This window comes from Microcaecilia unicolor, chromosome 7, assembly GCF_901765095.1.
Source record: "Microcaecilia unicolor chromosome 7, aMicUni1.1, whole genome shotgun sequence".
NCBI lineage: Eukaryota > Metazoa > Chordata > Amphibia > Gymnophiona > Siphonopidae > Microcaecilia > Microcaecilia unicolor.
Window position 1 is genome coordinate 118,330,101 of NC_044037.1, and position 27,494 is coordinate 118,357,594.

The following is a 27,494-nucleotide window of genomic DNA, read 5'->3' on the forward strand; positions in this document are numbered from 1 at the left end:
AAGCAATTTCAAAGGCGGCACTATGAAACTTGGTTCATATTTACTTCTTAGTTGCAAAGTACTGCGTTAGCACTTGAAGGGTGGAGGGAATGGGCCACAAGGGGTTGAAAGGGGGAGGAGTTCAGATGTAGGAAGTAGTATATGTCCATAGCATTCGTCAAATTTGTCAGGTGCCACGTCCACTTCTGGTTTTTAGCTGATAAGAAGCAAGGACATGCCCAAGCCATGCTCACTCCCCACCCCTTTTGATAACATCACATCCCAAGTCACACCCACTTTTCCCCCTGGGATGATATCACTGGATATGAAATCATGGGACCTCCCATGACCTGCCCCTCTTGCATAACCAGGCCCCTTGCCTAGCCTTATTTACATAGTGCCTCCCTAAAACCTCCCCCTTTTTGCATAGTCCTGTCCCAAACCCCACCCCTGTGATGATGTCACAAGAAGTGCTGTCATAGCCACATCCCTTTTTCAAGATGGCGGCCACCACTGTATGTATCATGTCACTTCCTTATCCTACTACTAGCCTTCCATCTTGGATGGAGTTATGTGATAGGAAGTAATGTAAACAAAAAAAAAACCCTGACATTGCCCCCAACAGCCTGGGTGGAATTTAGTCATGCATTTGCACCTTAACCTTTTTTTTCTCAAATGGAAGAAGTTTTGTTTTGTTTTTCTTATTTTTTTAATTTCAAAAGTGCATGACTGCCCTCCTCCTCTTTGCTTTTAGCTTATGTAAGAATGCAAGAGCTGGCCCCCTTCCTGTTTTCGAGAGAGATCCATGCCCTAAAAGGCTAAAGCAAGATAGAAAAAATGCTAGGGGGTCTGCTTTTATTAGAGCCGAGCTGGTTTTCTCCGCAGACCCTGCGAAAGGGAGAACGCCACTGCTTTGTGTCTCCCCTTCCCTCCTAGCTAGCAACAAAACTTACAGGGAAAATCACAGCTCAGGCTTAAGATTTGTATGTGTTCTTTGTCCTCGGTGTACATCAGCCAACGGATACTGGCGGTTTAATATCTTTTGGTCTGCCGGTGATGATTGTTGACCACCAACAGAGTTATGGTTTTTGGTTTTAAACACATAAACCTGAACATGGCCATACCCATGGAAGCAAGTGTGATATACTTGAATGGGTCTATACAATTCTTTAGGGTCGTCGCCCCACCCCACAATATTTCTTCTACATCTACCTCCACAACCCTTACCGTCATTTTCTTAATTTCCTCTGTACAGGACACATGCTTTTTGGAAAATATAGACATCCTGCTTACAATAAAAGACTAGTTCTTTTTGTAAATCAAATGTCTTACGCTTTTTGTTGCCATACCAACGTGTGAAAGCCTCTTTCTCATCAGGCATCATGCTCTCAACGCCGTAGTACTTTTCCTCCGGCATTTCCCCCACATAGTTTTGGTTTTCCACAGTGTTAAGAAAATGAGGAAAGTACTCTTTGCTGCCTTTAAAGCCCATGGCTTTAGGAAGCTTGCTAAGCTTCATGGGCAGAAAAGTCTAAAGCAAATGCCCAGCATGTCAACAACGATTTGTAAAAGCTTACTGCCCTGCACTTAACAACTAACCATCGTAACCTTTTGAATTGTGCGCTATGAAAGTGTAGTCCTTGAACTGCTTGTTAATAAAAGAACCTATGAACTTAGATAGTTCAACCCTTGAATTCCCATTTGTACTCATGGTAAAGGCCCATTGCAAAGATGTAGTTTGGGATGTTCACCCCTGTTTTCTCCATGCACTCACAATCATAAATGATACACCTTTCGGATGTTTTAGGTCTAGCCAGCCTTGTCATATAGCATAAATGGTTTTCCCGTTATAGTAAAGGATCACTGCATTACAAACATTTTCTGACTTTGCATTTGTGCTTTTTTTCTGTGAAAGAGTCACACTTATTGCAAAATATTTTAGACAAGCATTCTATCTCTTTTTTGGATGCCAGGTTTGTATGCCATTTTAAACATTCCTTAGAATGACAATGCAACTAACAGGGCACCTCTCTCTACTAAATGTCTTTTTTATTTCCCAATAATGTGGCTATTGAGAACACTTTGTAAATACCTGTTACAACCCCCACCACCTCCTGTGTTTCTGATAACCATCACAACGAGACACAGGTTCTCACTGATATTTATTTGTTGCGTTTGTATCCTACATTTTCCCACCTCTTTGCAGGCTCAATGTGGCTTTCATTATACCGTAATAGCAATCGCCATTTCCGGAATGAGAAATACAAAGTTCATAGATGATAGAGTGAATTATAGAATAAGTTAGATAATCAGTTTATTTCCGGCGTGAGAAATAAGGAGGCAGTGCGTCAACGTCCATTAGTGACAGGGTGATTGAAGCAGTCAGGTGTAGAGAGTTCGATTTTGTCAGGTTCTGGTAGAGTTTCGTATTTCTCTGAAGCTCTGAAGAAAATTACTTACCTGTTCTAAGAAATATCCTGTAGAATACAAGGGATTATATAAACCCTCAGGCATAAATCTTATTTGTAAGTAATCCTTGGGTGATGCTCTACTATTTATGATATTTAAAGCTTGTTGGATACCTTGTCGATCTTATAGTGTCTATATTAGCAAAAAGAAAATGGTCAGAGAAGCTCACACCATTAAACCTCAGTGAGTTTCTAATCCACCTGTTCACAAACTCTATATATCTCACCGATTCATGGTTTGCTGTAACATTTTCAGACACATTGTCTATAACAGGCCTGATAATCGCTACTGGCAGTGTCCATGTCCAAAGATCCACTCTGTGCTCTGGTATCACGGCGCACCATTTTTATCCCTCTTTCTGCGGGAGGGCTTGTGCTTCTTGGTCATTTTTCCAAATGTTTAGATTTATCTCTAGGTTTGATGTACCGTTTTGGTGGCACCGCTTGACTGTGATTGGACTGAGTCGAGTGCCCACCTGTTGATGTTTCACCAGCTTTCTGTTTTTCCTGATCTGCGGGATAAAAAAAAAGTAGAACATCGTGAAACTAACAAATACAGGCCTATCGTACCTGCCGTTGTTGGGGAGAAGTTCATCAAGATGGCCACCAACACACCACCGTGAGGACGCCACACAGCTGTGTCTATATGTGCCATTTTATAAGATTAGCAGATGCCACGGGGCAGCGATTACAAGCACCATTTTGAGACTCTGCAGCTATATCAAGCATAATACAAAAATTGTTTTTCCAAAACAGAAATATTTACTTTCTTGCCGAAGTAAACCTCCAAGCCGCTTGAGACATTTCTTTGAGCAGTAGGAATGATCAGGGGTCGCTTTGCTGTTCGTATTCTAAGCTGTCAAAATACACGACAGACCATCACGTTTATCATATGTACCTCTTTTTTGTTTGTTTTAATACAACAATTTGTGGACCTGCAAAATACTTACATGTATCTTTTCTTTTTCTGCTGTAAGCATGTTCTAACAGTACACGTGATGATGCTTTCTGGTTGTTTTTTTCCGTTCTTATCCCCAGACCCCTGACACACTGTGTATTTGTGTTCTTCTTTCGTACAACACATAGGTCTTAGTAAGTTATGCATTCATGTTAGTTGATGCAAAGAGACAATGTAAAGTTTTAAAAATCTTACAATATTACTACTGCTGCTGCTGCTCTCTATAGATTCTGTGTGGTTTAAAAACTAAAAAAAAGAACATACAGGCCTTACTGTTCCTTCTGGTACAAGCCTTGGGCTACAGTGGTTACACAGTTGGGGGGGGGGGGGGGGGGTCAGAATAAACATGCCTGTGTGAAATATTATTGGACAAAGGAGGAGAGGCCCCCCCCTCCTCTGTATCACCCACCCCCTATATTTCTTGGCCAACCATCTGAAAGGTCGCATGCCTTTGTTTTACAAGTTTCATAAGAACACACGTGATGCTTCAGTTTTATTATTTTTGTTATTATGGTACATGTTATTGTTCTATGACCATAGCCTGCGCAGGCCATGATCTACATTTGTATGTGTTGTCACTGTTCAACATGTCCCGAAGTCTGTAACAGAACAAACATGTTTAGAAGTACATACTTTTGTAAAAAGGAGTATGTTTTCTTTCATGTATAATACAATGGATATAAACAGGCCTCGGATTCTGAAACAGATAGTACCATAGTAGATGACGGCAGAGAAAGACCTGTACAGTCCATTCAGTCTGCCCAACAAAATAAACTCAAAAATATACGCCTACAATATATATTGTCAAAAAGAAAACAAAATGACATGCATACCTGTGAAAAGGTGGAAGACAACGCCTCTGTCTGGTTTAGAAGATCCATGAGTTCCCTATTCTCAGTCACTTGATATATTTCTGCGTTATCGACGGCATTTCTGAACATGTCTTCTGGAAAATCTGCGGCATTTTCAGTCACAGTTGTATTCTGTTCACAATCTAGGTTGTCTGTTAGCAAGACGTTGACTTCTTGAGAGTCAGACAGCTTTTGCTCACATGGGGGGCAGTTCATCCAGCAAGAACTCTTTCATTTTCTGCCCCAGCAACAGATCCTTCTCTTCCGTTTCATCCATACACTGCACATTCTGACCACTAACAATGTTTTCGATTCTGTCAGGTTGATTACCTGTAAGTAGCTCTCGGTCTCTGTGTCGAGACCTTTAAGATAAAGATTGAGTTTTCGCCCTCTTTAACAACAAGGGTTGTGTACACCTTCTGTATATTAGGGTTTTCGTAAGACTCCATATTTAGCTGTTGCATCTTTCTGATTCTCCAGTAGATGGAAAGTATGTAGAATGGTGGTAACGCCTTTTTTAATAGCTTACCGTCATGTGTTCTTACGTTCTGTCTGCAGACTTTCCCAGACATGCCTAGCTTTGTCACGTGTTGTTATTGTTTTATACACATGACTGTGTGATAAAAGGGCTTGCTAACAGAGAAAAGGGTGGGGGGGTGCAGAGAGTGAGAGGTTTGCTTATCCTTAACTTGAATGTTTCTCACATGAACACAGTGCTAAAAGCAAAATAAAACATTCAGATTATATCCTTTTGAAAGAAACAAAAGCCTATTTCTGTGGTGGATGGCTAGATAGAAGGAGGGGGGCTTTGGGTGGATGGCTAGAGAGAGGGTGTGTGTTTGTGGGGATGGCTAGCGAGGAGGGGGGCTATCCTTTTTGAAACACAGCTGAGATTTTCTGTATTTTAGCTCAGGGCAGAGCTTGAGATTAGGCTGTAAATTGATCTCACAGAGTCAATGTGAAAAAAAGCAAACGCCAGTATTTTTTTCCTTTTCGTACTGCTTAGAAAGGGCGCAAAACAGAAAAATCTTTAACCTCTCGTCTCTGAAGAGAGTTTAAAGATTTAAAATCAGTGGGTTTCTAATTCCCTGAAGCAGCGGTTCTGTACTGTGCAACGCATTGAAAATTAATTTACAGGATGTGCCCAACAGCTTTAATTACTGCAAAAGTTAAGTGCTTTATTTAAAAAAAATAAAAGTTGGACGGGCATGAGTTTATTTGCTGAGTTTAAGGAAGGAAGTTTTTTTTTTTTTTTGCCTATGAATAGAATATTGAATAAGTGAAAACTTAAAGAAGTAAAAGCTCTATCCTGCTCACTGAGACTTTTTTCCTTTCTCAATATATGCCATGATATTTAAGTGGCAAACTATATAGTAAAGGTATTTTGTAAAGGTATTTTGTCGTGATCTGAGTTTTTTACTTCACTTACCCTCCTTTTTTGAAAACCTAGTAACTGCTTGCAAGCAAATGTGTTGGAAATTAAGAGTACAAAGAAGAAGCTCAAATGGGTCTTTTGTAGTAGAGCAATTGAGAATCTTTTAAGTAGACCCAACACAGGCCGTGTTTCGGCATTTCTACTCCTCTGTCAGGGGTCAGTAGGAGTCAATTCTCACAAAAAAAACCAAACATGTCAAATGATCTTCAGACACAAACAGAGAAATACAACTGGTGGCACTGCAGAGGATCAGTGTAACAGGACTGTGAAAACCATCGCTGTTGAAGATGTGGTATTATTTACGTTTATTGTTCACAGTCCTGCTACATTGAACTGAACTGTTTTCAGACAACTTCTATGCATCACTGCATAAGGCAAAATCAAGTATCTAAAAAATCAGCTCAGACTTATTTTTAACAATTTTGTCAGATGCTAGGTTTTGCCTTGGGGAGTCAGAGAGACCTCCTCTAGGATCTGGCCTTAATGGATCCATCTCCCTTGTTTCTTATGACCTGGCTAATGAAAGGTTGGAATTAAGAAAGAGGAATATTCAACAAAAGTCATATCTGCCCTCTTACAGGCCAGAAAAGGTTTGACATTCCTGAAATGTATTTGAATGCGGAGGATTTAAAGTCCTGGTGTCAAAAACAGGGGCTTGCCCCTTTCTTAACATCTGTTCCAGTTATTGTAGCATGGCTGCATTAATAGTTAAATACGGATCTGGCTCTAAATTCCCTTAAGTCCAAGTAATAGATTAACCTTTGCTTGTAATGGGGAAGAGTACAAGACTAATCCGTAGTGGTTCCACCTGGATGTGATATGCTTCTCCTAAGCGATGAGGCACCAACAGCCTCACAGGTATCCTTTGGTCCCTTCATGGGATTTAAATCAAGTCCTGTAAGGGTGAGTTCCACTTTTCAACCTATTAAATGGGCAGCTCTCAAGGATGTGATTCTCGGTAGTGATTCTCGAAGCCATTTGTTTGGCCAGGAGAATATCAGAGTTGCAGTCTTTCTTATCTAGAACCTTTCCATGTAGTATCAGAGAAAGGAGTGATACTTAGGATGATACTGTCCTTTTTGCCTCAGGTGGTTTCTCTGGTTCACTGTAATCAGTCATTCTCCGAGGACAAACAGGCCTATAATTCTCACAGATGGGTAATGTAGGGTCCGCGTTGCCAGTCCAGAGCTTGTAATGAAATTAAAAATAAGTCTTTGGAAGTGAGATACGCTCTATTGCGCATGCACAAGTGCCTTCCCGCCCACCACGAGAGCATGGGATCACTTCTCACAGCTGGTTCAGTTACTCTTTCTGTGCCTTCCTTTTTTTTCTCTTAATACCTCTTTCGGGGTTTTGCTTGTTTTATCCTTTCCCATATATTATTTTAGATTATTTTTGTCTTTTTTCTAAGTTTTCTTTATTTTTACTGTGCTTACTTGGCCACATTTAGGCCTGAGCTGCGGTCGGGTTTTTCCCTTCTCTTTTTTTTTGGTGCTCTTTTGTTTAGCACCATTAAGTCATTTGATTTGGCTATTTTTCCTTTCATGTCATCAAAGGTTTGGCTGGCTTCTAAGAAGGATTCTACTAAGAGATGTTATTCTTTCAAATGTAGGAGGTTTGCCATCTAATTCCTGCCCTACAGAGACTCTGCTTTGAATATCTTCTGCACCTCTCCAAGTCTGGTCTTAAGACCAACTCTGTAAGGGTTCACCTCAGTGCAATTAGTGCTTATCAGCGTGTAGTGGGTAAGCCCTTCTCTGGACAGCCTGTAGTTCACTTCATGAGAGGTTTTCTGTTGACAAAGCCCCTGTCAAACCTTCACCTGTGTCAAGGGACCTCAACATCATTCTCAATTAGCTGATGAAAGCTCCTTTTGATTCCTTGACTTGATTCCTGTCATCTGAAGTAACATAGTAACATAGTAGATGACGGCAGAAAAAGACCTGCACGGTCCATCCAGTCTGCCCAACAAGATAACTCATATTTGCTGCTTTTTGTGTATACCCTACTTTGATTTGTACCTGTGCTCTTCAGGGCACAGACCGTATAAGTCTGCCCAGCACTATCCCCGCCTCCCAACCACCCGCCCCTCCTCCCAACCACCGGCTCTGGCACAGACCGCACAAGTCTGCCCAGCACCAGCCCCGCCTCCCAACCACCAGCCCCGCCTCCCAACCCCGGCTCCGGCACAGACCGTACTTGACTGGAAGGTCATATTTTTTGGTGGCTGTTAACTTCAGCTTGCAGGGTCATTGAGCTTCAGGCCTTGGTTTGCGGATGCACCTTATACGAAGTTTCGTCATAACAGAGTGGCCCTCTGCACGCACCTTAAGTTCGTACCTAAGGTTGTGTTGGAGTTCCATCTGATCTAGTCGATTGTCTTGCCAGCATTCTTCCCCTGACTTCATGCTCATTCTGGCAAAATGCACTGTACATCTTAGACTGCAAGCACATGTTGGCCTTTTACTTGGTGTGGACTAGGTCAATCCACCCAACATTTTGTTTCTTTTGATCCCAATAGGATGAGGGGTCACAATCAGGAAATGCACCATTTCCAATTGACTGGCAGATTGCATTTCTTTCACTTGAGGGTCATGTCAGGGCTCACAATGTCAGAGCCATGGCTGTGTCTGTAGCCCACTTGAGGTCAGCCTCTGTTGAAGAAATTTGCAAGGCTGCGATGTGTCTTCAGTCCACACATTCACAACTCATTACTGCCTTGAGCAGGTCACCTGGCATGGCAGTGTTGCAGAATTTGTTTGGGGTCTAGAGTCCAGCTCCACCCTCCTAGGCCTGTTGTGTTCTGTTCCAGGCTGTACTGTCATCCAGTTGTATATAGTTTCAGGTTAATTACTTTTTTGCCCTCACCATTGCGAGGTCCAACTGACCACTGGTGGTTGTTTTTGGTTAGCCTGGTAGCTAGGGATTCCCATTTGTGAGAATTATAGGCCTGCTTTTCTTCAGTGAAAATCAAGATACTTACCTGTAGCAGGTAATCTCCGAGAACAACAGGCCTTATGTTCTCACATACCCTCCTACCTCCCTTGCAGTTGGCTCCTTTTTATTATGATTTAGATTGTGCTGCTGATTCCATGCTCTCGCAGCAGGCAGGAAAGCACCCGCTCATTTGCAATGGAGTGCATCTCGCACCCAAAGACCTGTTTTTAAACTTGTTACAAGCTCTGGACCGGCAACACATACCCCATATTATTCATCTGTGATATATAAGGCCTGCTGTCCTCTGAGAATATCCGTTATGCAACTGGATCTTTCCAGTGCGTTCAATATGGTTGATCATGAAGTACTGCTTGAGATCCTTGATGACTTTGGGATGACAGGTAAAATTTACTCATGGTTAAAGGGCTTCTTGACTTTTAGGTCCTATCAAGTTAGAATGCAGGGAGTTCTATCTGAAAGCTGTCTTTACCATCTGGAGTACCTCAGGGCTCTTCCCTGTCTCCAGTTTTGTTCAATATACTTAGGTCCTCTTTGGATAAACATTTAGAAAAGGAGGGTTGTACCACTTTTATATATGCAGGTGATGATATAATTCTTCCAGTTATATATGATCTAAAAGATATGCATGATAACATCTTTCGTTGTTTTTCAGTTGTGGCAAGCTGAATGACTTCTCATTTTTTTTTTTAAACTAAATAGAGAAAAAACTAAATTTTTACTAGTAGGAGCAAAACAAAATCAAATTGTGGATTCAAACTTTTTTGTTGATGGAGAATTATATACATTTGATCGCTCCATTCAGATTCTAGGAATTATACTAGATGATAAAATATTTATGGAATCTCAGATCAGTTCATCAGTTCCTGTGTTATAAGGAAATTAAGAAGTATCTGGAAATATCTTTCTGAAGATCTGTTTAGACAGGTGGTTCAGTCTCTAGTCCTTAGCAATTATTGTAACATCTTGAATATGGGTTTATCAAAGCATTTATTGAGAAGGATTCAAACTGCTACTACTACTTATTTCTATAACGCTACAAGACGTGTGCAGCGCTGTACACTTGAACTTGTCTGTAAATCTTCGTGTGTTGCATTGCTTTGTTAATGACAGAAGCAACACAAAATATTTAGCTTTCTTTAGTTCCCTTCACAGAATATAGAGAGTGGAGGCAGTATGAGAACAAGTTTTGATGGAGCTTTTCTGATATAACTAAGCAGTTAGCCAGCTAAACTCCCTAGGCTAAAAGGTGCCCTCTACAGTGGCTGCTAATATGTGCCCATTCTTCACAGTGCATATATTATTGTTGGAGATGAACAAAGGGAGGGTGGGGAAGTAGGTTTCCATAATCCCTTCTTAAGATCTGATTTTCTCACTCAGATCTGAAGATTTATCAGCCACTAAAGGCAAAATATAAACTATATTGTGCACATTTTATTCCTGCTAATGGGGGCATGTGGCTTTTATTCACTTGGGCTTGATTCAGAGCAGTATTCACAATCAAAGCACCAGTTCTGAATTGTTGATGCATGAAGAAGGGGCTCCCTGAATGTGAGAGTGAAAGAGCCTCAATTGTATGTGACTGGTAACTGGTTCCTAATTAGAGACTTAGCTTCTCTAGTCTCACTCAGATCTGAAGATTTATCAGCCACTAAAGGCAAAATATAAACTGCAATGTGCACAATTTCTTTCTGCTAATGGGGTCATGTGGCTTTTATTCACTTGGGCTTGATTCAGAACAGTATTCACAATCAAAGCACCAGTTCTGAATTGTTGATGCATGAAGAAGGGGCTTCCCTGAATGTGAGAGAGCCTCATTTGTGTGTGTGACTGGTAACTGGTTCCTAATTAGAGACTTAGCTTCTCTAGACTCTGTTCTCATATTTCCCATTTTTGCTTTTGTAGGAAAGCTTCAGACACTTGATAGGCTCTTGCGTCAGCTGAAAGTTGGCAGTCACCGAGTACTGATCTTCACCCAAATGACTCGCATGCTGGATGTGCTGGAGCAATTCCTCAACTACCATGGACACATCTACCTAAGGCTGGATGGCTCCACCAGGGTAGAGCAGAGACAGGTATCCAGAATCCACAAGGAGAAGCCTTCCTCGCTTCTTCTGAGTACTGTTGGAGTTGACTGTGTTTGATGTGATGCAGTTCTCAAGGTGTATTCTGTAACTGATTTTTTTTCTGACAGCTGTTCCTTAACTGACTTGTCTAGTATCATCTCAGGGGAATGCATTCTGAGGTTTTATTTCCATGTTACCCTTCATTAACATAGACACCCACTTCCCAGGCATGTCATCTGTCGGTCTTTAATGACTGCATGCCCTATTAGTGAAGAAAGGATACCCCAATATTACCAACTTTAGTGGCAAATCTGTTGCATGTTGAGGGTTGGAGTTATGGATTGGTGGGGCAAGTATCGTATAAGAAGGAGTTGCCGAGTTTTGGGGAAAACAGATTTTGTAGCTTTCTGACTAGTAATTGAATAAAATGTTTAGCAGACATGGAAGAATGTGGGGTAAGAGCAGGTGTGAAGGGCCTTATTTCCGCTGCATATGTGTTGTGTGCCAGTACCTTTAGGTATGGTCTGCTTAAGGAGTGTAATAGACCTGTCTTATCATGAAGAGAGAGTACTGTAGGGCATGTCAGCTCCAGCATCTCAGGTGGTTTTCAGTTTTTCTCAGTAAGAAAAGACTACAGGTCCCTTGAATTTTTGGCATGCATATAATATAACTTTAAAAGTTTGAGAAGGAAGACTAATATTCCTGCAGTTGACCATTAACTTCCAAACCTCCCCTGAAGCAAATCTTTAAGAATCATTAAAAAAAAAAAGCAAAAAACAAGAGAAAAAAATGTGGCTCTCTGAAAAAGTAACTGAAGGCAAAATGATTTGCAATTTAAAAGTACAAGTGATCTCAAAAAGATAAACACAGAGAATTATTATCTGATAAAACTGAAATAGATGAAAGAAATCAAGATGATAAAAGCATGAGTGGAAGTAAAGATGTCAGGCAGCTTATGTGTCAAGGGTAGGCCCAAGGTGGAGCAGTTAAGTGCAGGAACCAGGCGTGGGTTAGAAACTATAAAGTCTCTAGAGGAATGCCAAGACAAGAATTAGGAATTCACAGGATAAAACAGACATGGAATAGGTCTCCAGAAGTCTGGATTGGATGCCAGTTAAATTTAGGGTTCTTTTTAAGGTGCCAGTGCTTGTGTTTAAAATTTTGCATGGATTGGCACCATGTTATCTACCATCAGTGCTTCATTGGAAACTCTGGTTCCTTGTCATCTATACCAAACCAGTCCAGACTAATGGGTTATGTCCATCTACCAGCGGAAAGAGACAGAGAAAATAGTTCCAAGTAAACCGCCCCTTAAGGGTATCGTGCAGCCTGGAATGTTCAGTATTTTCTCTGTCTCCTAGCGGATGGTGGACGGATCGTGCAGCTGCTGTGGATTGCTGGCTGGTAGCTCCTGTCCCAGATTCTTCTGGTGACAGTGGAGCCAGGGGTGTCCTGGTAGCCGTGTTGGGGCTAGTTTTAGATGATACTCAGTGGTCCTGAGTTCCTCATCTGCCAGCTAGGGTGATATCCAGTGACCCTGGTTCCCTCCCCTCCCCTGGCTGTCTCTCTAGCAGGGTGATGGTTAATTATGGCATGGAGTAAATTGTCTCCCCTGTGGGATTCTTTTCTTCTGTGGTGGTAGGTATATCTGAATTTCTGCCTCTGAGGTAAGCCTTTATTCCATATCATCAAGCTGATCAATCCATAGACTGGTGGGTTGTGTCCATCTACCAGCAGGTGGAGATAGAGAGCAAACTTTTGCCTCCCTATATGTGGTCATGTGCTGCCGGAAACTCCTCAGTATGTTCTCTATCTCAGCAGGTGGTGGTCACACATCAGCAGCAGCTCTGGCTAGGCCTCCAAGCCTAATTTTTAGGTTTTGTTGAATGCCTGGGGTTGAGGGCTCTTTTGAGCAAGTGCAAACCTGGTGGTGCCAGGTCCCTCCTTTTCTCCCCCCTCCCGCTGGCTCCGTTAAAAAAAAAAAAAAAAAAAAAAAAAATTTGAACGGCCTTAAAGGCGTTTATTTCGACGTTTATTTAAGCGTCTATTGCAGCTACTCACTGAGACACCAGGTCGTTACGACTCGGAGCGGACAGCAGGTAATTTTTACCTTTTTATAGCGGGCGGGGGTTCCCCGATTCTTCTCCTCGTGGCACATGGCGTCGCTCCCCGGGTCGCTCGAGCGCTTCTAGAGGGGATGCGGGGGTCTTCAAGCCGGATTCGCCCTTGGTGGGTGACAGTTTCGCGACCGATGCATGTCCCGGTCCTTCCTCCGGCGTGGCGGTTTTTCCCGCCATAAACGCCCATCCCCCGCTCCTCGCCTCCGCCATCTTGGCCGGCCACGCGGCTCGGACGGCTTCTTCTTGGGCCGCCCTTGAGGTTGGAGACATTAATGCCATGAACGCCCTTAATTTGGGCGACGGCACAGAAGCGGCTAAAGTTAAGAGCCGTTCTTCCCGCGCGGCTCCTTCGCGGAGTTTCGCGCCGGACGCCATTTTGGATGCGCAGCATGTCTCTCCCCCGCTGTTGCGAGCGCCGGTTGAGAGAGCGCCTAGGGCTGTTGCCCAGGCTGCGGAAGTGCACAGTCTGGGGGGTTTCTCCCCCGAGTTTCTTTTCCTGCTGCATCGGGCCTTCCTCATGCACAACGCTGCCCCCGCTCCCTCCTCTGGTAAAGAGGTTGAGGTTCCCAGAGGTAAACGCCCTCGGGTTGATTCCCAGGCCTTGGAGGAATTTGTCTCCTCCGATGTAGATGAGGGCAGCGTGTCTGGGGTCTCCCAACGGTCCTTTGCGGATTCCTTGGAGGAGACGGATCCCCGCTCGGATGGAGCGGATGACCCCTCTGCAGCGCGGCTTTTTCACCCGGAGGATTTGCCCAACCTGTTGTTACAGGCCATGGACACTTTGAAGAATTCCTCTCCGGAGGACGTCTCTCCCTCAGCCCCTGTTGGCTCTGCCATTATGCTGGGGACGAAGCGCCCGCCTAGAACCTTCCACGTGCATGATGCCATGCACACCTTAATTTCGGCTCAATGGGATGTCCCAGAAGCGAGCCTTAAAGTGGCTAGGGCTATGTCCCGCCTCTATCCTTTGGCTGTGAGTGAACGTGAGGCCTATCTGTGGCCTACCGTGGATTCTTTAATCACTGCGGTGACTAAGAAAACGGCATTGCCGGTGGAAGGTGGCACGGCCCTAAAGGACGCCCAAGACAGGAGATTGGAGGCGGCCTTAAGGTCGTCCTTTGAGGCGGCTGCTTTAAGTTTGCAGGCCTCAGTTTGCGGCTCCTATGTGGCCAGGGCGTGCCTGACTATGGTGCAGCGGGCTTTCCCCTCGGATCATTCCTTGAGGGATGATTGGCCAGCCCTGGAATCGGGCCTGGCCTATTTGGCAGACTTGCTGTATGATGTCTTGAGAGCCTCAGCTAAAGGCATGGCTCAGACTGTCTCTGCGCGGCGGTGGCTTTGGCTGAAACATTGGTCTGCTGACCACGCCTCAAAATCCCGCCTGGCTAGATTGCCTTTTAAAGGCAAGCTGCTCTTTGGGGTCGAGCTGGACAAAATCGTGACTGATCTCGGCACGTCTAAGGGCAAGAAGTTACCGGAGGTCAGGGCTCGGGCTAGTGCTCGTCCCGGTACCTCCAGAGGACGGTTTCAGGAAGCCCGTCGGTACCGCCCGGGCAGGTCGGGTGCTTCTGCCCCCTCTTCCTTTAAGAGGAAGTTCTCCCCCAAGCAGCATTCCTTTCGCAGAGACCGCCGTCCCGGAGGTGCTCCCTCCGGTCCTCCCCCAGGGTCTCGTACCCAATGACGGGGTATTGGTCCACGCCCCAGTGCAGATTGGAGGACGGCTGTCCTCGTTTCTGGGCGAGTGGACCACAATAACTTCAGACGCTTGGGTGCTGGAAGTCATCAGAGACGGCTACAAGCTAGAGTTCTGCCGACCCTTAAGAGACGGGTTTGTACTCTCTCCCTGCAAGTCTCCGGTCAAAGCTGTGGCAGTGCAGCAGACTTTGGACAATCTGATCCGCCTGGGTGCGGTCGTTCCGGTGCCAGAAAGTCAGCTTGGCAAGGGGCGTTACTCCATTTACTTTGTGGTACCAAAGAAAGGAGGTTCTCTCCGGCCTATCCTCGACCTCAAAGGGGTCAATCGGGCCTTGAAAGTGCGGCACTTTCGCATGGAGACTCTCCGCTCTGTTATAGCGGCAGTGAAGGCAGGGGAGTACCTGGCATCCTTGGACATCAAGGAAGCGTACCTGCATATCCCCATCTGGCCTCCTCATCAACGCTTTCTGCGTTTTGCAGTCCTGGGCCGACACTTCCAGTTCAGAGCCCTCCCGTTCGGGTTGGCTACTGCTCCGCGGACCTTTTCCAAGGTAATGGTGGTCATAGCGGCCTTCCTGCGAAAGGAAGGAGTACAAGTCCATCCTTATCTGGACGACTGGTTGATCCGAGCCCCCTCTTATGCAGAGTGCGGCAGAGCTGTGGACCGGGTAGTTGCTCTTTTGAGCTCCCTGGGATGGATCATCAACTGGGAGAAGAGCCAGCTGCGCCCGACTCAGTCCCTGGAGTATCTGGGAGTTCGATTCGACACCCAAGTGGGCAGAGTGTTCCTGCCAGACAATCGGATTGTCAAGCTTCAGGCTCAGGTGGACCAGTTCCTAGTAGCCTCTCCTCTTCGGGCTTGGGACTATGTGCAGCTGTTGGGCTCTATGACGGCCACGATGGAAGTAGTGCCCTGGGCCAGGGCTCATATGAGACCACTACAACACTCTCTGCTGCAGCGCTGGACTCCGATGTCGGAGGATTATGCGGTGCGTCTTCCCTTGGATCCAGCAGTGCGCAAGGCGCTGAGCTGGTGGATGCAGACAGACAAGTTGTCTGCGGGAATGCCTCTGGTGTCCCCAGAGTGGATTGTCGTCACGACGGACGCCTCGTTATCGGGCTGGGGAGCCCACTGCTTGGGAAGGACAGCGCAGGGGCTCTGGTCTCCTGCAGAGGCAAAGTGGTCTATCAACCTCCTGGAACTCAGGGCCATTCGGTTGGCGCTTTTGGAGTTCATCCCGGTACTGGTGTTGAAGCCTGTACGGGTACTGTCGGACGATGCCACGGCTGTGGCCTATGTCAACCGCCAGGGAGGTACCAAGAGCGCCCCTCTAGCCAAGGAAGCTATGAGTCTATGCCAGTGGGCGGAAGCGAACCTGGAACAGCTGTCAGCGGCCCACATTGCCGGAGTCATGAATGTCAAGGCGGACTTTCTCAGTCGCCATACCTTGGAGCCCGGAGAGTGGCAGCTATCTGCTCAGGCGTTCTTGGACATCACGAAGCGCTGGGGCCAGCCGAGCCTAGATCTGATGGCGTCATCGGCCAATTGCCAAGTGCCGCGCTTCTTCAGCAGAGGACGGGACCCTCGATCCCTGGGAGTAGATGCTCTTCTCCAACAATGGCCGACACAAGAGCTTCTCTATGTGTTCCCGCCCTGGCCCATGTTGGGCAGGGTACTAGACCGGGTGGCAAAGCATCCCGGCAGGATAATCCTGGTAGGTCCGGATTGGCCCAGGCGTCCCTGGTATGCGGACTTGATCAGGCTCTCAGTCGACGATCCTCTGCGGCTGCCAGTGGAGCAGGGCCTGTTACATCAGGGTCCCGTGGTGATGGAGGATCCCTCCCCCTTTGGTCTTACGGCCTGGCTATTGAGCGGCAGCGTCTGAGGAAGAAGGGCTTCTCAGACAAGGTCATCGCCACTATGCTGAGAGCGAGGAAACGCTCTACTTCTACTGCTTACGCCAGGGTTTGGCGTATCTTTGCAGCGTGGTGTGAAGCAGGCTCTCTTTCTCCTTTCACTGCTCCAATTTCTTCAGTGTTGGCGTTCCTGCAAGAAGGTCTGGACAAAGGCCTGTCGCTCAGTTCCCTTAAGGTCCAGGTAGCGGCTCTGGCTTGCTTCAGGGGCCGCCTGAAGGGTGTTTCCCTGGCTTCGCAGCCAGATGTGGTGCGCTTTCTCAAGGGAGTTAATCACCTGCGCCCTCCTCTGCACTCAGTGGTGCCTGCGTGGAATCTCAACCTGGTGCTGAGAGCATTGCAGAAGCCGCCGTTTGAACCCTTGTCAAGGGCATCTCTGAAAGACCTGACGTTGAAAGCAGTCTTTTTGGTGGCTATCACTTCAGCCAGAAGAGTTTCCGAGCTCCAGGCGCTCTCATGTCGAGAGCCTTTTCTACAGTTCACTGAGGCAGGAGTGACTATTCGCACAGTGCCTTCCTTCCTGCCCAAGATTGTTTCTCGCTTCCATGTGAATCAGCAGCTATGTCTCCCTTCCTTTCGTAGGGAGGACTACCCAGAGGAGTACTCTGCTCTTAAATATCTGGATGTGAGACGAGTCATCATCAGATACTTGGAAGTGACCAATGATTTCCGGAAATCGGATCATCTGTTTGTCCTGTATTCAGGTCCTCGTAGGGGTCTGCAGGCTGCTAAGCCTACAGTGGCAAGATGGGTCAAGGAAGCCATTGCAGCGGCTTATGTGGCCGCGGGGAAGGTGCCGCCTATCCAGCTGAAGGCTCACTCTACAAGAGCTCAGGCGGCCTCGATGGCAGAGGCCGGTTCCGTCTCCTTGGAAGAGATATGCAAGGCGGCAACTTGGGCTTCGGCCCATACATTCTCCAAGCATTACCGCTTGACTGTGGCTGCTCGGGCGGAGGCCCGGTTTGGAGCTTCAGTGTTGCGGTCAGGGATTTCTATGTCCCGCCCTGGGTGAGTACTGCTTCGGTACATCCCACCAGTCTATGGATTGATCAGCTTGATGATATGGAAGGTAAAATTATGTATAATCATACCTGATAATTTTCTTTCCATTAATCATAGCTGATCAATCCATAGCCCCTCCCAGATATCTGTATTGTTTTTATTCTGGTTGCATTTCAGGTTCAAGTTTAGTCTTCAGTTACTTCAGAAAGACTTCGTGTTCAAGTTTTTTCACTTGGATTCTTCAAGAGTTAAGACGAGTTTGTGTTACAGTGAGCTGCTGCATTCCTCTCCCCTCCGTTTTACGGGGCTGGATTGAGACTTAAAATTCTGCCGGCACTCCCTCCCGCTTCGTGCGGCTGTAGGGCAGTTTTGTACCCCTCCCGCTTCGGCGGTGTTAGGGTCAGTCAGCTCCTCCCGCGGTTGCGGTTGCAGGATAAGCCAGATCCCCCCGCATCGGCGGGTGTGGTGTCCCTCCCCCGCTCCGCGGGGATGAGCTGGACGGATTCCCCTCCCCCACTTGTGTGGGGATGAGCTGGGTTAATTCCCCTCCCCCGTTTCGGCGGTGGTGAGCTGGGCAGAGTGTCCCTTCGTGGGTGTAATTCTCTAAGTGCTGAGTCCTGCGGATGGAGCTTTGATATCGACATACTGAGGAGTTTCCGGCAGCACATGACCACATATAGGGAGGCAAAAGTTTGCTCTCTATCTCCACCTGCTGGTAGATGGACACAACCCACCAGTCTATGGATTGATCAGCTATGATTAATGGAAAGAAAATTATCAGGTATGATTATACATAATTTTACCTTTATTCCTGTGGTATGACTATAAGATTGTATGAGTTGGTCTTTATTTTAACTTGCCACCATTTTACTTTTTTGAGATTGTCAGCTCTGTGTTAAGTTGCCACTATGGTTTTTGTTGAGATTTTTAGCCTAGCTTTGCATCCTAGGCATCTTACAGTTACCCAACATTCCCATCATAGTTGTCTGACCGAGTCCATGGGGAATTAGTTCACATAGACTTTTTACATGGTCTTGGCTAAGCTCGTCAGCTTGGAATTGACTTGCCTTGTCACCGTGGTTTTGTCGTAGCTTGACAACTTGAATGAGATCAAAATTAGGACCGAAAGTGGTTAACTGGATTGGAAACTGGTTGGCTGACAGGCAGCAGAGGGTGGTGGTAAATGGAATCGGCTCTGAGGAAAGGAAGGCGTGTAGTGGAGTGCCTCAGGGGTCTGTGCCGGGGCCGATTCTGTTTAATATATTTGTAGAAGGGTTAGAAGGAAACGTTTGCCTTTTTGCTGATGACACAAAGATAGCCAATAGAGTGGATATGCTGGAGGGAGTAGAAACCATGAGAAGGGACCTCCAAACGCTAGAAGAATGGTCGAGGGTCTGGCAGTTAAAATTTAATCAATAGTTGTGTATGGTGAAATTTCAAAAAACTGATGAACTGTGTTTGATTTAAAATAGATAAATTTAATGCCAAGAAGTGCAGAGTGATGGACTTGGGGTGCAGAAATACAAAAGAGATGTACCGGATAGGAGGGGAGAGATGGTAAGCTCAGCTCAGGAGAGAGACCTTGGGGTGATGGTGTCTGAAGATCTCAAGTTGACGAAACAGTGCGACAAGGCAATGGCCGCAGCCAAAAGGATGCTAGGCTGCGTAGAAAGGGGTATAACCAGTAGAAGAAAGGAGGTATTTATGCCCCTGTACAAGTCATTGGTGAGGCCCCACTTGGAGTATTGTGTTCAGTTTTGGAGGCCTTATCTGGCTAAGGATGTAAAAAGACTTGAAGCGGTACAGAGAAAAGTGACAAAAATGGTAGGGGGTTGGGAGGAAGTGACGTCATCGTCGGAGATGGACGCCTGATCTCAGCGCTCTGTCAGGGCGGTGGAGAAATTTGCGATTTTCCCGGTTTTCCCAACTTCGAGCGAAGTACAATTGTAGACAGAGAGTGGCGATCTGATGGCGACACGGAAGAGGCTGGAGAAGTTTAAATATGTGGCGGAACAGAGAGAGGAAGTGGCGAACTCGAGCTGCACCCCGCACAAGGCGCGCGCCAAAATGGCCGCCGCAGACTCTGGGTCGGAGACGGAGGGCCCAGCGGAACAGCAAAGTGACACTGAGCTCACCAAACAAGGTAGCGAGGTGGTTTAAGGCTCTGAAGGCTGAAATGTCGGCAGTCAGGAAAACAAAGGAGGCGGTTACGGACATTCAGAAAGAGATGAGAGAGATTGGCAACAGAGTTGAACAGGCTGAGTAAATGCTGGAACATGTGGAGGGAGAAGTGCAGGTGCTCCGATCTGAACTCAAAATCATGAGAGTGGAGAAAAAAAATGCAACTGGATCTAGAAGATTTGGAGACTCGCTCTAGACAAAGCAATTGAGATTTAAGGGAGTCCCTGAAACGGATCAGAATATGGACTGTGCAAAGGTAATCAGGGAAATCTGTGCCCGAATTGTGGAATCAGGAGGAGAGGGTCAGCTGGGCAGCGTGGAGTTGGAGATATAGTTTGATAGAGTGCATAGAAGTCTCAGTGGCGTAGTTAGGTGGGGCGCAGGGGGAGCGGTCGCTCCCCTAAACAGATATTTAGAAAAAATGGCGCCTATGCGCGCCACATGGAAAATCTTTCTCTCCCCCGTCCCGCGCAAGTCATCTGTTCTCTTGTCTCTTCTCCTGCCCGCTCTCTCTCCCATCCGCAGCGCATAGTCGTTTTTACTTCCCTGAAGCCTTTTCCCTCCTGCTGCACCGGTGATTCACAGCTGTTTGCCAGCGTTGGGGCCTCTCCTCAGACGTGTCCCCGCCTACTCTAAGCAACTTCCTGTTTTCTGCAAAGGTGGGACACGTCTGAGGAGAGGCCCTGACGCTGGCAAACAACTGACTGTGAATCGCCAGTGCAGCAGGAGGGAAAAGGCTTCAGGGAAGTAAAAATAACTATGCAGACGGGAGAGAACGGGCTGAAGAGAGGGAGGTAGGGGGTGGAGAAGGGAGAAAAAGCTGGCCAAGGAAGTTGGTCGGTCGGTAGGGGGTGGAGAAGGGAGAAAAGGCTTAATAGGAGTAGAAGTGAGCCATCTAGTCCACTGTAAGCATGGAAGCCAGTTTGGTTGATTTGTTTACACTCCCCTGCTCAGGCTTCACTGCCGTTCACATGAAACAAAGCAAGCCAAAGGTATGAGCAGCTGTGTATCCATGTTGTCGTTCTTTATTGTTGGTCCATGTCTGTAACAAGTCTAAAGTTGTTTTAGTTGGATAGGCAGTGCCTTTAACGCTGGAGGAGAAATGTAGATGTAGTAACAATTGAATATCACTAAAACAGCTTCCAAAATTATAGTGGCTGGTAGAAACTGCAATTATAAACTGTATAGTTTGATTTTTCTTCACTGTGCTTCTATACAATACAGATATCCAGATTTCAGTGAGGATATCCTGTTTTCTGATGGGTTCATCATCTTAACTGTTGTTGTAATCTGCCATGGGAAGATAGAATATATTGAAATTAAATGGAGGTAGAATTAAACTCTCCTTGCATTGGGGCACATGAAATCACATTTTCATCTATTTTGTAGTTTACCTTTTAGGTACACAAATGGATTATTCCGTTTTGAACATGTTTCAGGGGCAAGTGGTTTTATAAGTCAAAATAAAAATAAATATTTTGTTTCATGCAGATCTCTTTTGCTTAAACATAAATGGGTTATAAATCCCTAATGCAGCCCATTGGTTTTCTCATATTTTGTTCTTGTGATGACTTATACTGTGTCAAAACTAGAAACTCTTTATTGGTCGATAATAAAAGGAATACTATCCACTCTAAAAAGTTGTTTTGTGGCTGTACATGAGGAATTGTGCTATTGAATAAATAAGTGTATGTGTCCCTAGTCAAGAAATCCAGTTAATCGTTTAACATTACTGGAACATAGCCACAGAGGCATGGTATGGTCGCATTTTTAATATGGTAATACTAGGGCCCAGCTAAGGAACAGGTTATTTTGAGTTAGTCTTCACTGGACCAAACTTGCTTCCCTTGTGCCATCACTATCTAGCAGGATATACAGTGTCTTAAAAGGTGGAGGATAAAGGATTTTTGTTGTTGTAATCTGCCATGGGAAGATAGAATATATTGAAATTAAATGAAAATAGAATTAAACTCTCCTTTCATTGGGGCACATGAAATCACATTTTCATCTGTTTTGTGATTTACCTTTTAGGTACACAAATGGATTATTCTGTTTTATTTCAACCTAATTCATGTGTAATGTAGGGTATTAATGTAATAAATAAATAAATAGAGAGAAACTCTGAATGTTGAGCACCTGGTTCTCATAACATGATATCTGTTTTAGTGGCCTTGACCAGGAGAAAAAAAATCTGTGCACAAATATAACACGTACTAGAGTGTCCCTATAACCAGCCCCTCCAAATGAAACAATGGGGAGCGCCAAAAGAGACAGGGAAAAAGGTTAACATGGGGAGAGAGAAGGATATAGTAAATGCTGGACAGGGATGGAGAAGGACACAGAGTCAATACTGGACAGGGAGAGGGGTAGGGGCATTGAAACACAAAGAGGCAGTGCTGGAGAAAGAAGAAATGGGGACACAGGAGCACTTCTGAAAAGGGGGGGAGATAGGTGCTGTACTGAAAAGGAGAGGGATAGGGACATGGGGGCACTACTGGAAAGGGGGAAGGAGATAGGGACACAGGGCACTACTGGAAAGGGGAGGTGATAGGAACACAGAGAAGGCACTACTGGAAAGGGGGAGGAGGTAGGGTCACAGAGTAGAAAACAGCAGAAAAAGGTATTTTATTTTCAATTTGATATTAGGAATATGACAGTATTTGAAAATGCACATCTCTGATACCTTCAAATTAGCAACCCTGCAGGGGTCTGAGTGCATTTTCTTAAGTCATTTTGGATGTACTGCAGCACAGATTTTGATGGGTAGAATCAGGAACTGCAAATCCCACATGAATTTGGGATGTGAGTTCACACTAGGACTGGTTGAAAAATCTCCCTTCTGTAACTGGATCACTTGGCAGCTCTATACACAGCTATTTGATAGTGGGGACATAAAACAAAAGATCAGTGCCAAACAGATATAGAGAAGGAAAAGAAAAAGACAAGAGGCGAAAGAAGAAATGGAAAGGCCAACCTGGAAAAGAATTTGTAAGGTTGACTCATGGAACATAGGAAAAAAGACTGGGATACGCCAAATTCCCAGACAGCAAAGGTAGAAAAAAATATTTTTATTTAATACTTTGAAAGGACTGAGATGTACCTGCTTTGTAAAATGTACATTTTTTGTATTTTTTTTTGTTACATTTGTACCCCGCGCTTTCCCACTCATGGCAGGCTCAATGCGGCTTACACGGGGCAGTGGAGGGTTAAGTGACTTGCCCAGAGTCACAAGGAGCTGCCTGTGCCTGAAGTGGGAATCAAACTCAGTTCCCCAGGACCAAAGTCCACCACCCTAACCACTAGGCCACTCCTCCACAAAGTACAGGAGAAAATGCATTTCTGTTTTGTTTTTTTTTTTAACCAATATTGCACTATTTATAGAGTCTGGCTTCCTTGGGCAGAGAGGAGGGGGTTCTCTATTTCAATTTTTATTTTTGTTGCTGGTGGTGGTTTCTTTTGTTTTGGTTTTTTGTTTTTGTGGCTCCCTATTCTGTATTAGATTGGAATAATGTCACAATTTGGGTTTCTGCCAGGTGCTTGTGACCTGGGTTGGCCACTGTTGGAAACAGGATACTCGGCTAGATGGACCATTGGTTTGACCCAGCATGACTAAACATGTTATATAGATGAGGATCTGTCCATGTTCTGCATGTGTGCCTGAGGTGAAAGATTCTGCTAGCACGTAGCATCTGTGTAGGAATGTGTAACAGTGCAGCTTGTTCCAGTTTCCCATTAGTAGGTTAATTGGTGCTCTAGAGCCCAGTGTAATATATATAGCACTGTCTGTTCAAAGGTGGGTTAGGGCTGTTATGGTGTGGCAAGTTTTGTGTTCTAGAGTAGTGTTTCCCAAGTTGGTCCTGGAGTACCCCCTTGCCAGTCAGGATTTGTATATATTGCCTCCATTACATGCAAATCTTTTTCATGCAGATTCATTGTGGATAACCTGAATGGCAAGGGGGTATTCCAGGACCAATAGGGAAACACTTCTCTAGGTCCCACTGTAATATTTATAGGACTGTCTTTTTGTAGGTGGATTAGGGCTGCTATGGTGTAGTAAGTTTACAGTATAGGTTTTGGGTGTCTTTTTGCAGGGGTTTGTGTTATTTCACAAAATGTCTAGCCCTATTTGAAAGTAGGCTCTGGGGCAAGGGCCCTTGTCACCTAAAATAAAAATGTTCAGGACTAGTGTTCTTCACAACCTGTAGAATCAACACACAAACGCCCATCTGATTTAAACAAGGTGTCTAGTGGAAGGAATGTGTGTACTATTCCTGAGGTGATGGTCACGATTTGAATATTTTTACTTTGTAGTTAAGAAGACAGGTTACCTGCTCTGGCCAGTCCAGGGATCTCTTCTGCATCCTGCCTCTTGATGTAACTTACTGTTTCCTTATAGGCAGGACGCAACAGAAACAGCCTGTATTAATCAGTGCCCGCTACAGCCCCTGAGCAACAACACAGACACTGCTGTGTAACTGACACCAATCAGCGCCTATTTTATAAAAGTCTGCTCCCCCTGAGATCAAAACCTGGCTACGCCTCTGAGAAGTCTGGGACCCAGAAGGGACTCACAACCCAGAGATATTGTGGTATGCTTTCAGGACTATAAAGTCCAAGGATATGATATGGAGAAAAGCGAGATCACTGGGAGAGGTTCTCTGGAATAACCAAAAAATTCTTGTATTTCAAGATTTGGCAACTGGAACACTTCAAAGGAGAAGAGAATTCAGAGATCTCACAAAATACCTTCAGCAATCCAATTTTAGATACTGATGGGTTTTTCCATTTGGACTTCAGTTCACAGCTGAGGGTCAAACCCGGAGAGTGGTCACTCGGAGAGGCATGGAAAGCTCTGAAAGAGCTGGGCTGTAAAAACTTGCCCTCGGAGCTGCCCGAGGGTGCCCCTAACATAACAGCAACGGCAAAGAAGGGGTCATCTTGGCAAAAAGTGGGACCCAGAAAAGAGACCTCACGTCAGATACCAGCAAAGGAAAGAGTGACCTGATGGGAAGTATTAGAGAACTCTGTGATCAAAGTTTATGTGCTGCCTAAATGTAAAGGTGGTAAACTGGTTTGTCCACAAATTATGGAGGCGGGAGAAAAAAGGACGATGGTTTCAATGTTTAATGCATTCTTGGTTTGTTATTGAATAAAGGGGAAATGTTCAATAGTTGGGGGGGAGGGGACTAGGAACATAGAGTATGGGGGGAAATGGGTTGCCTGCTCTGGCGAGGAATTATTTCCTCAGGGAACCTAGCTGGCAGATAATAGATCTGTTCGGCAAAGGGGGGGGGTGGGGGGAAGGGGGAAAAGGGTCTGAACCTGGGATCCTGGAATGTTAACGGGTTGAATTCCCAGATAAAGCGTAGTTTGGTTCATGATGAGCTGCAGAGAAACCACTGGGATATTATACTACTACAGGAAACTCATATTAGAAGGAGAGATGTTCATCTGCTTAAGCATAGGGCATACAGTGAGTGCATTGCACACTTTGATATATGAGAGGGTAAGGTGGGTGGATTAGCAATTTACATTCATGAGGGATACCATTTGTGACAGAGGATGTTTACAGGGACGATTTGGGAAGATGTTTGGCTGTTAGGGGACTTTTATATGGGAAGACAGTGACTACTGTTAATTTATATGCACCCAATTCAGGGCAGGGAGAGTTTTTTGCTCAAGTTACGGAAGAGCTTCTCCAGTTCCAGAAAAGGGGGATGATACTAGGAGGTGACTTTAATGTGTGTATGACATCTATGGATCACTCAAAAGGGATGAGTAGTGCACATATAGCCCACTGTAAACAATTAAAGTCCCTTACTTCCAAATTAGACTTAGTAGAAGTTTGGCGGCTTAAGCATCCAGGTCAGAGGTCCTATACAATTTTTTCTCACTCTCAGAACACCTACACTAGAATAGATATGGTATGGTGCAGTCGCCAATTATGGGAACATGTAACTGACTCAGAAATTGGCCCCTTCTCCATATCAGACCGTGCACCAGTGGAGATTGGGTTGAAGGGATTAAAAGAGGAAGGACACCAACTTTTTTGGAGGTTAAATGAGCTAGTGTTGGGGGCTAAAAAGGTGTGTGATGACATCCGTAAGGTTATCCAGAGTTATTGTGTAATCAATGATACAGGGGAGGTTTCAGATGGGACCCTGTGGGATGCGATGAAGGCAGTGGTGCGAGGGCATCTTATAAAGTGGGGGGCTAGAAGAAAGCATGAAAGAGAAGCAAGAGAATTAGGGCTGAGAGCAAGGTTAGTGAACCTGGAACGTCGGCATCAAGAGGGAGGGTCAGTAGCAGTTTTACAAGAAGTACGACAATGTCGTATAGAACTCGACAAGTTGCAGGTGGAGAGGGTTGAATTTATTAGGAAGATCCTCCAGCAAAAATGTTTTGAATTTGGCAATAAATCGGGTAAGATGTTAGCTAATTTTCTACGACACCGGCAGCGGGCCTCAACTATTACAAAAATTAAAGGGCCAGGAGATCAAATGTATTATAGGGATAAAGAAATTAGAGCTCAATTTGCTAAATTCTATCAGGCTCTATATAGTAGTGAGATAGGAGTAGAGATAGATGAGGCCCGAAAGAGCTTAGATGGGTTACGTTTTTTTTTTTTTTTGTTACATTTGTACCCCGCGCTTTCCCACTAATGGCAGGCTCAATGCGGCAGGCAATGGAGGGTTAAGTGACTTGCCCAAAGTCACAAGGAGCTGCCTGTGCCAGGAATCGAACTCAGTTCCCCAGGACCAAAGTCCACCATCCTAACCACTAGGCCACTCCTCCACTCCACGGTTTGCCACGGTTGCCCAGTGAGGATCGAAAGAAGTTGGAAGCCCTGTTCCACCTTGATGAAATTAAGCAGGCTATAAAAGGGCTTAAGGGAGGTAAGGCACCTGGCCTTGATGGCTACTCAGCTAAGTTCTATAAAATATTTGCAGGGGAGGTGGGGCCTTTGTTGACAAGGGTGGGGAATGCTTGCTTTAGGGGCCAATCACTACCAACTAGTATGCATGAAGCGGGGATCTCGTTAATATTGAAACCGGGGAGAGATCCTGCTAAATGTACATAACAGCCGATTTCACTGATAAATTTGGATATAAAAATTCTATCTAAGGTGCTTGCGGTCAGGCTAGGTGAGATAATGCCTAAATTTTAATTCACACAGACCAATCTGGGTTTGTTACAGTCAGGCAAGTGGCTGATAACATTTGCCTCACACTGCATGTCATATGGGAGGCCCAACAGAGGGCAATTCCGGTAGCTTTATTGAGTACAGATACAGAAAAAGATTTCGATAGGGTGGAATGGCCCTATCTGTGGGAGGTGCTGGGCCATATGGGGTTTGGCTCAGGTCTAATTGGGTGGTTAAAAAGGTTATATGAGAGACCGACAGCAAGGCTTAAAGTAAATGGGGGGGGGGGGGCTACATGTCAGCTTTTCAGATAGAACAGGGCACTAGACAAGGAAGCCCACTGTCACCACTGCTCTTTGCGCTATCAATAGAGCCATTGGCACAGAAGATTCGGGAGTCGGTAGATATTAAGGGAATTATAATAGGAGATACCGCGCACAAGATGGCTCTTTTCGCCAATAATGACAGTAAATTCACGAGTCAGCGCTTTCTGGCTCTGTCTCAGTGGTTCCTTGTTCTGGTGCAGTTGTTTCAAGTTTGGGATTTTTGGTTGTGGTTTCATCTGGTTCCAAAGTGTGGTAAACTCAAATGTCCTTGAGGTACACCCAGGAACTGTGGTCTTGCAGCTTTGCTGCTGTTGCTGACAATGCTTCAATTCTGAAGGGTCCAACGTAAATGGGATCCTTCCACGTTTTGTGCATGAAGTATTTTCTATGCACTAAATTT

The 27,494-nt window shown here is 45.4% G+C and overlaps 1 protein-coding gene across 1 annotated transcript in view; it reads left to right on the forward strand.

Annotated features, from left to right (window-relative positions):
* SRCAP (Snf2 related CREBBP activator protein) overlaps window positions 1–27,494 on the forward strand; it is a gene marked incomplete at its 5' end in the record, with an annotated part of 948,600 nt that overhangs the window by 732,963 nt on the left and 188,143 nt on the right. Inside the window, one exon of the mRNA XM_030210811.1 lies at window positions 10,552–10,721. Coding sequence (XP_030066671.1) covers window positions 10,552–10,721 — 170 coding nt within the window. The remainder of the gene's footprint in view (window positions 1–10,551; window positions 10,722–27,494) is intronic.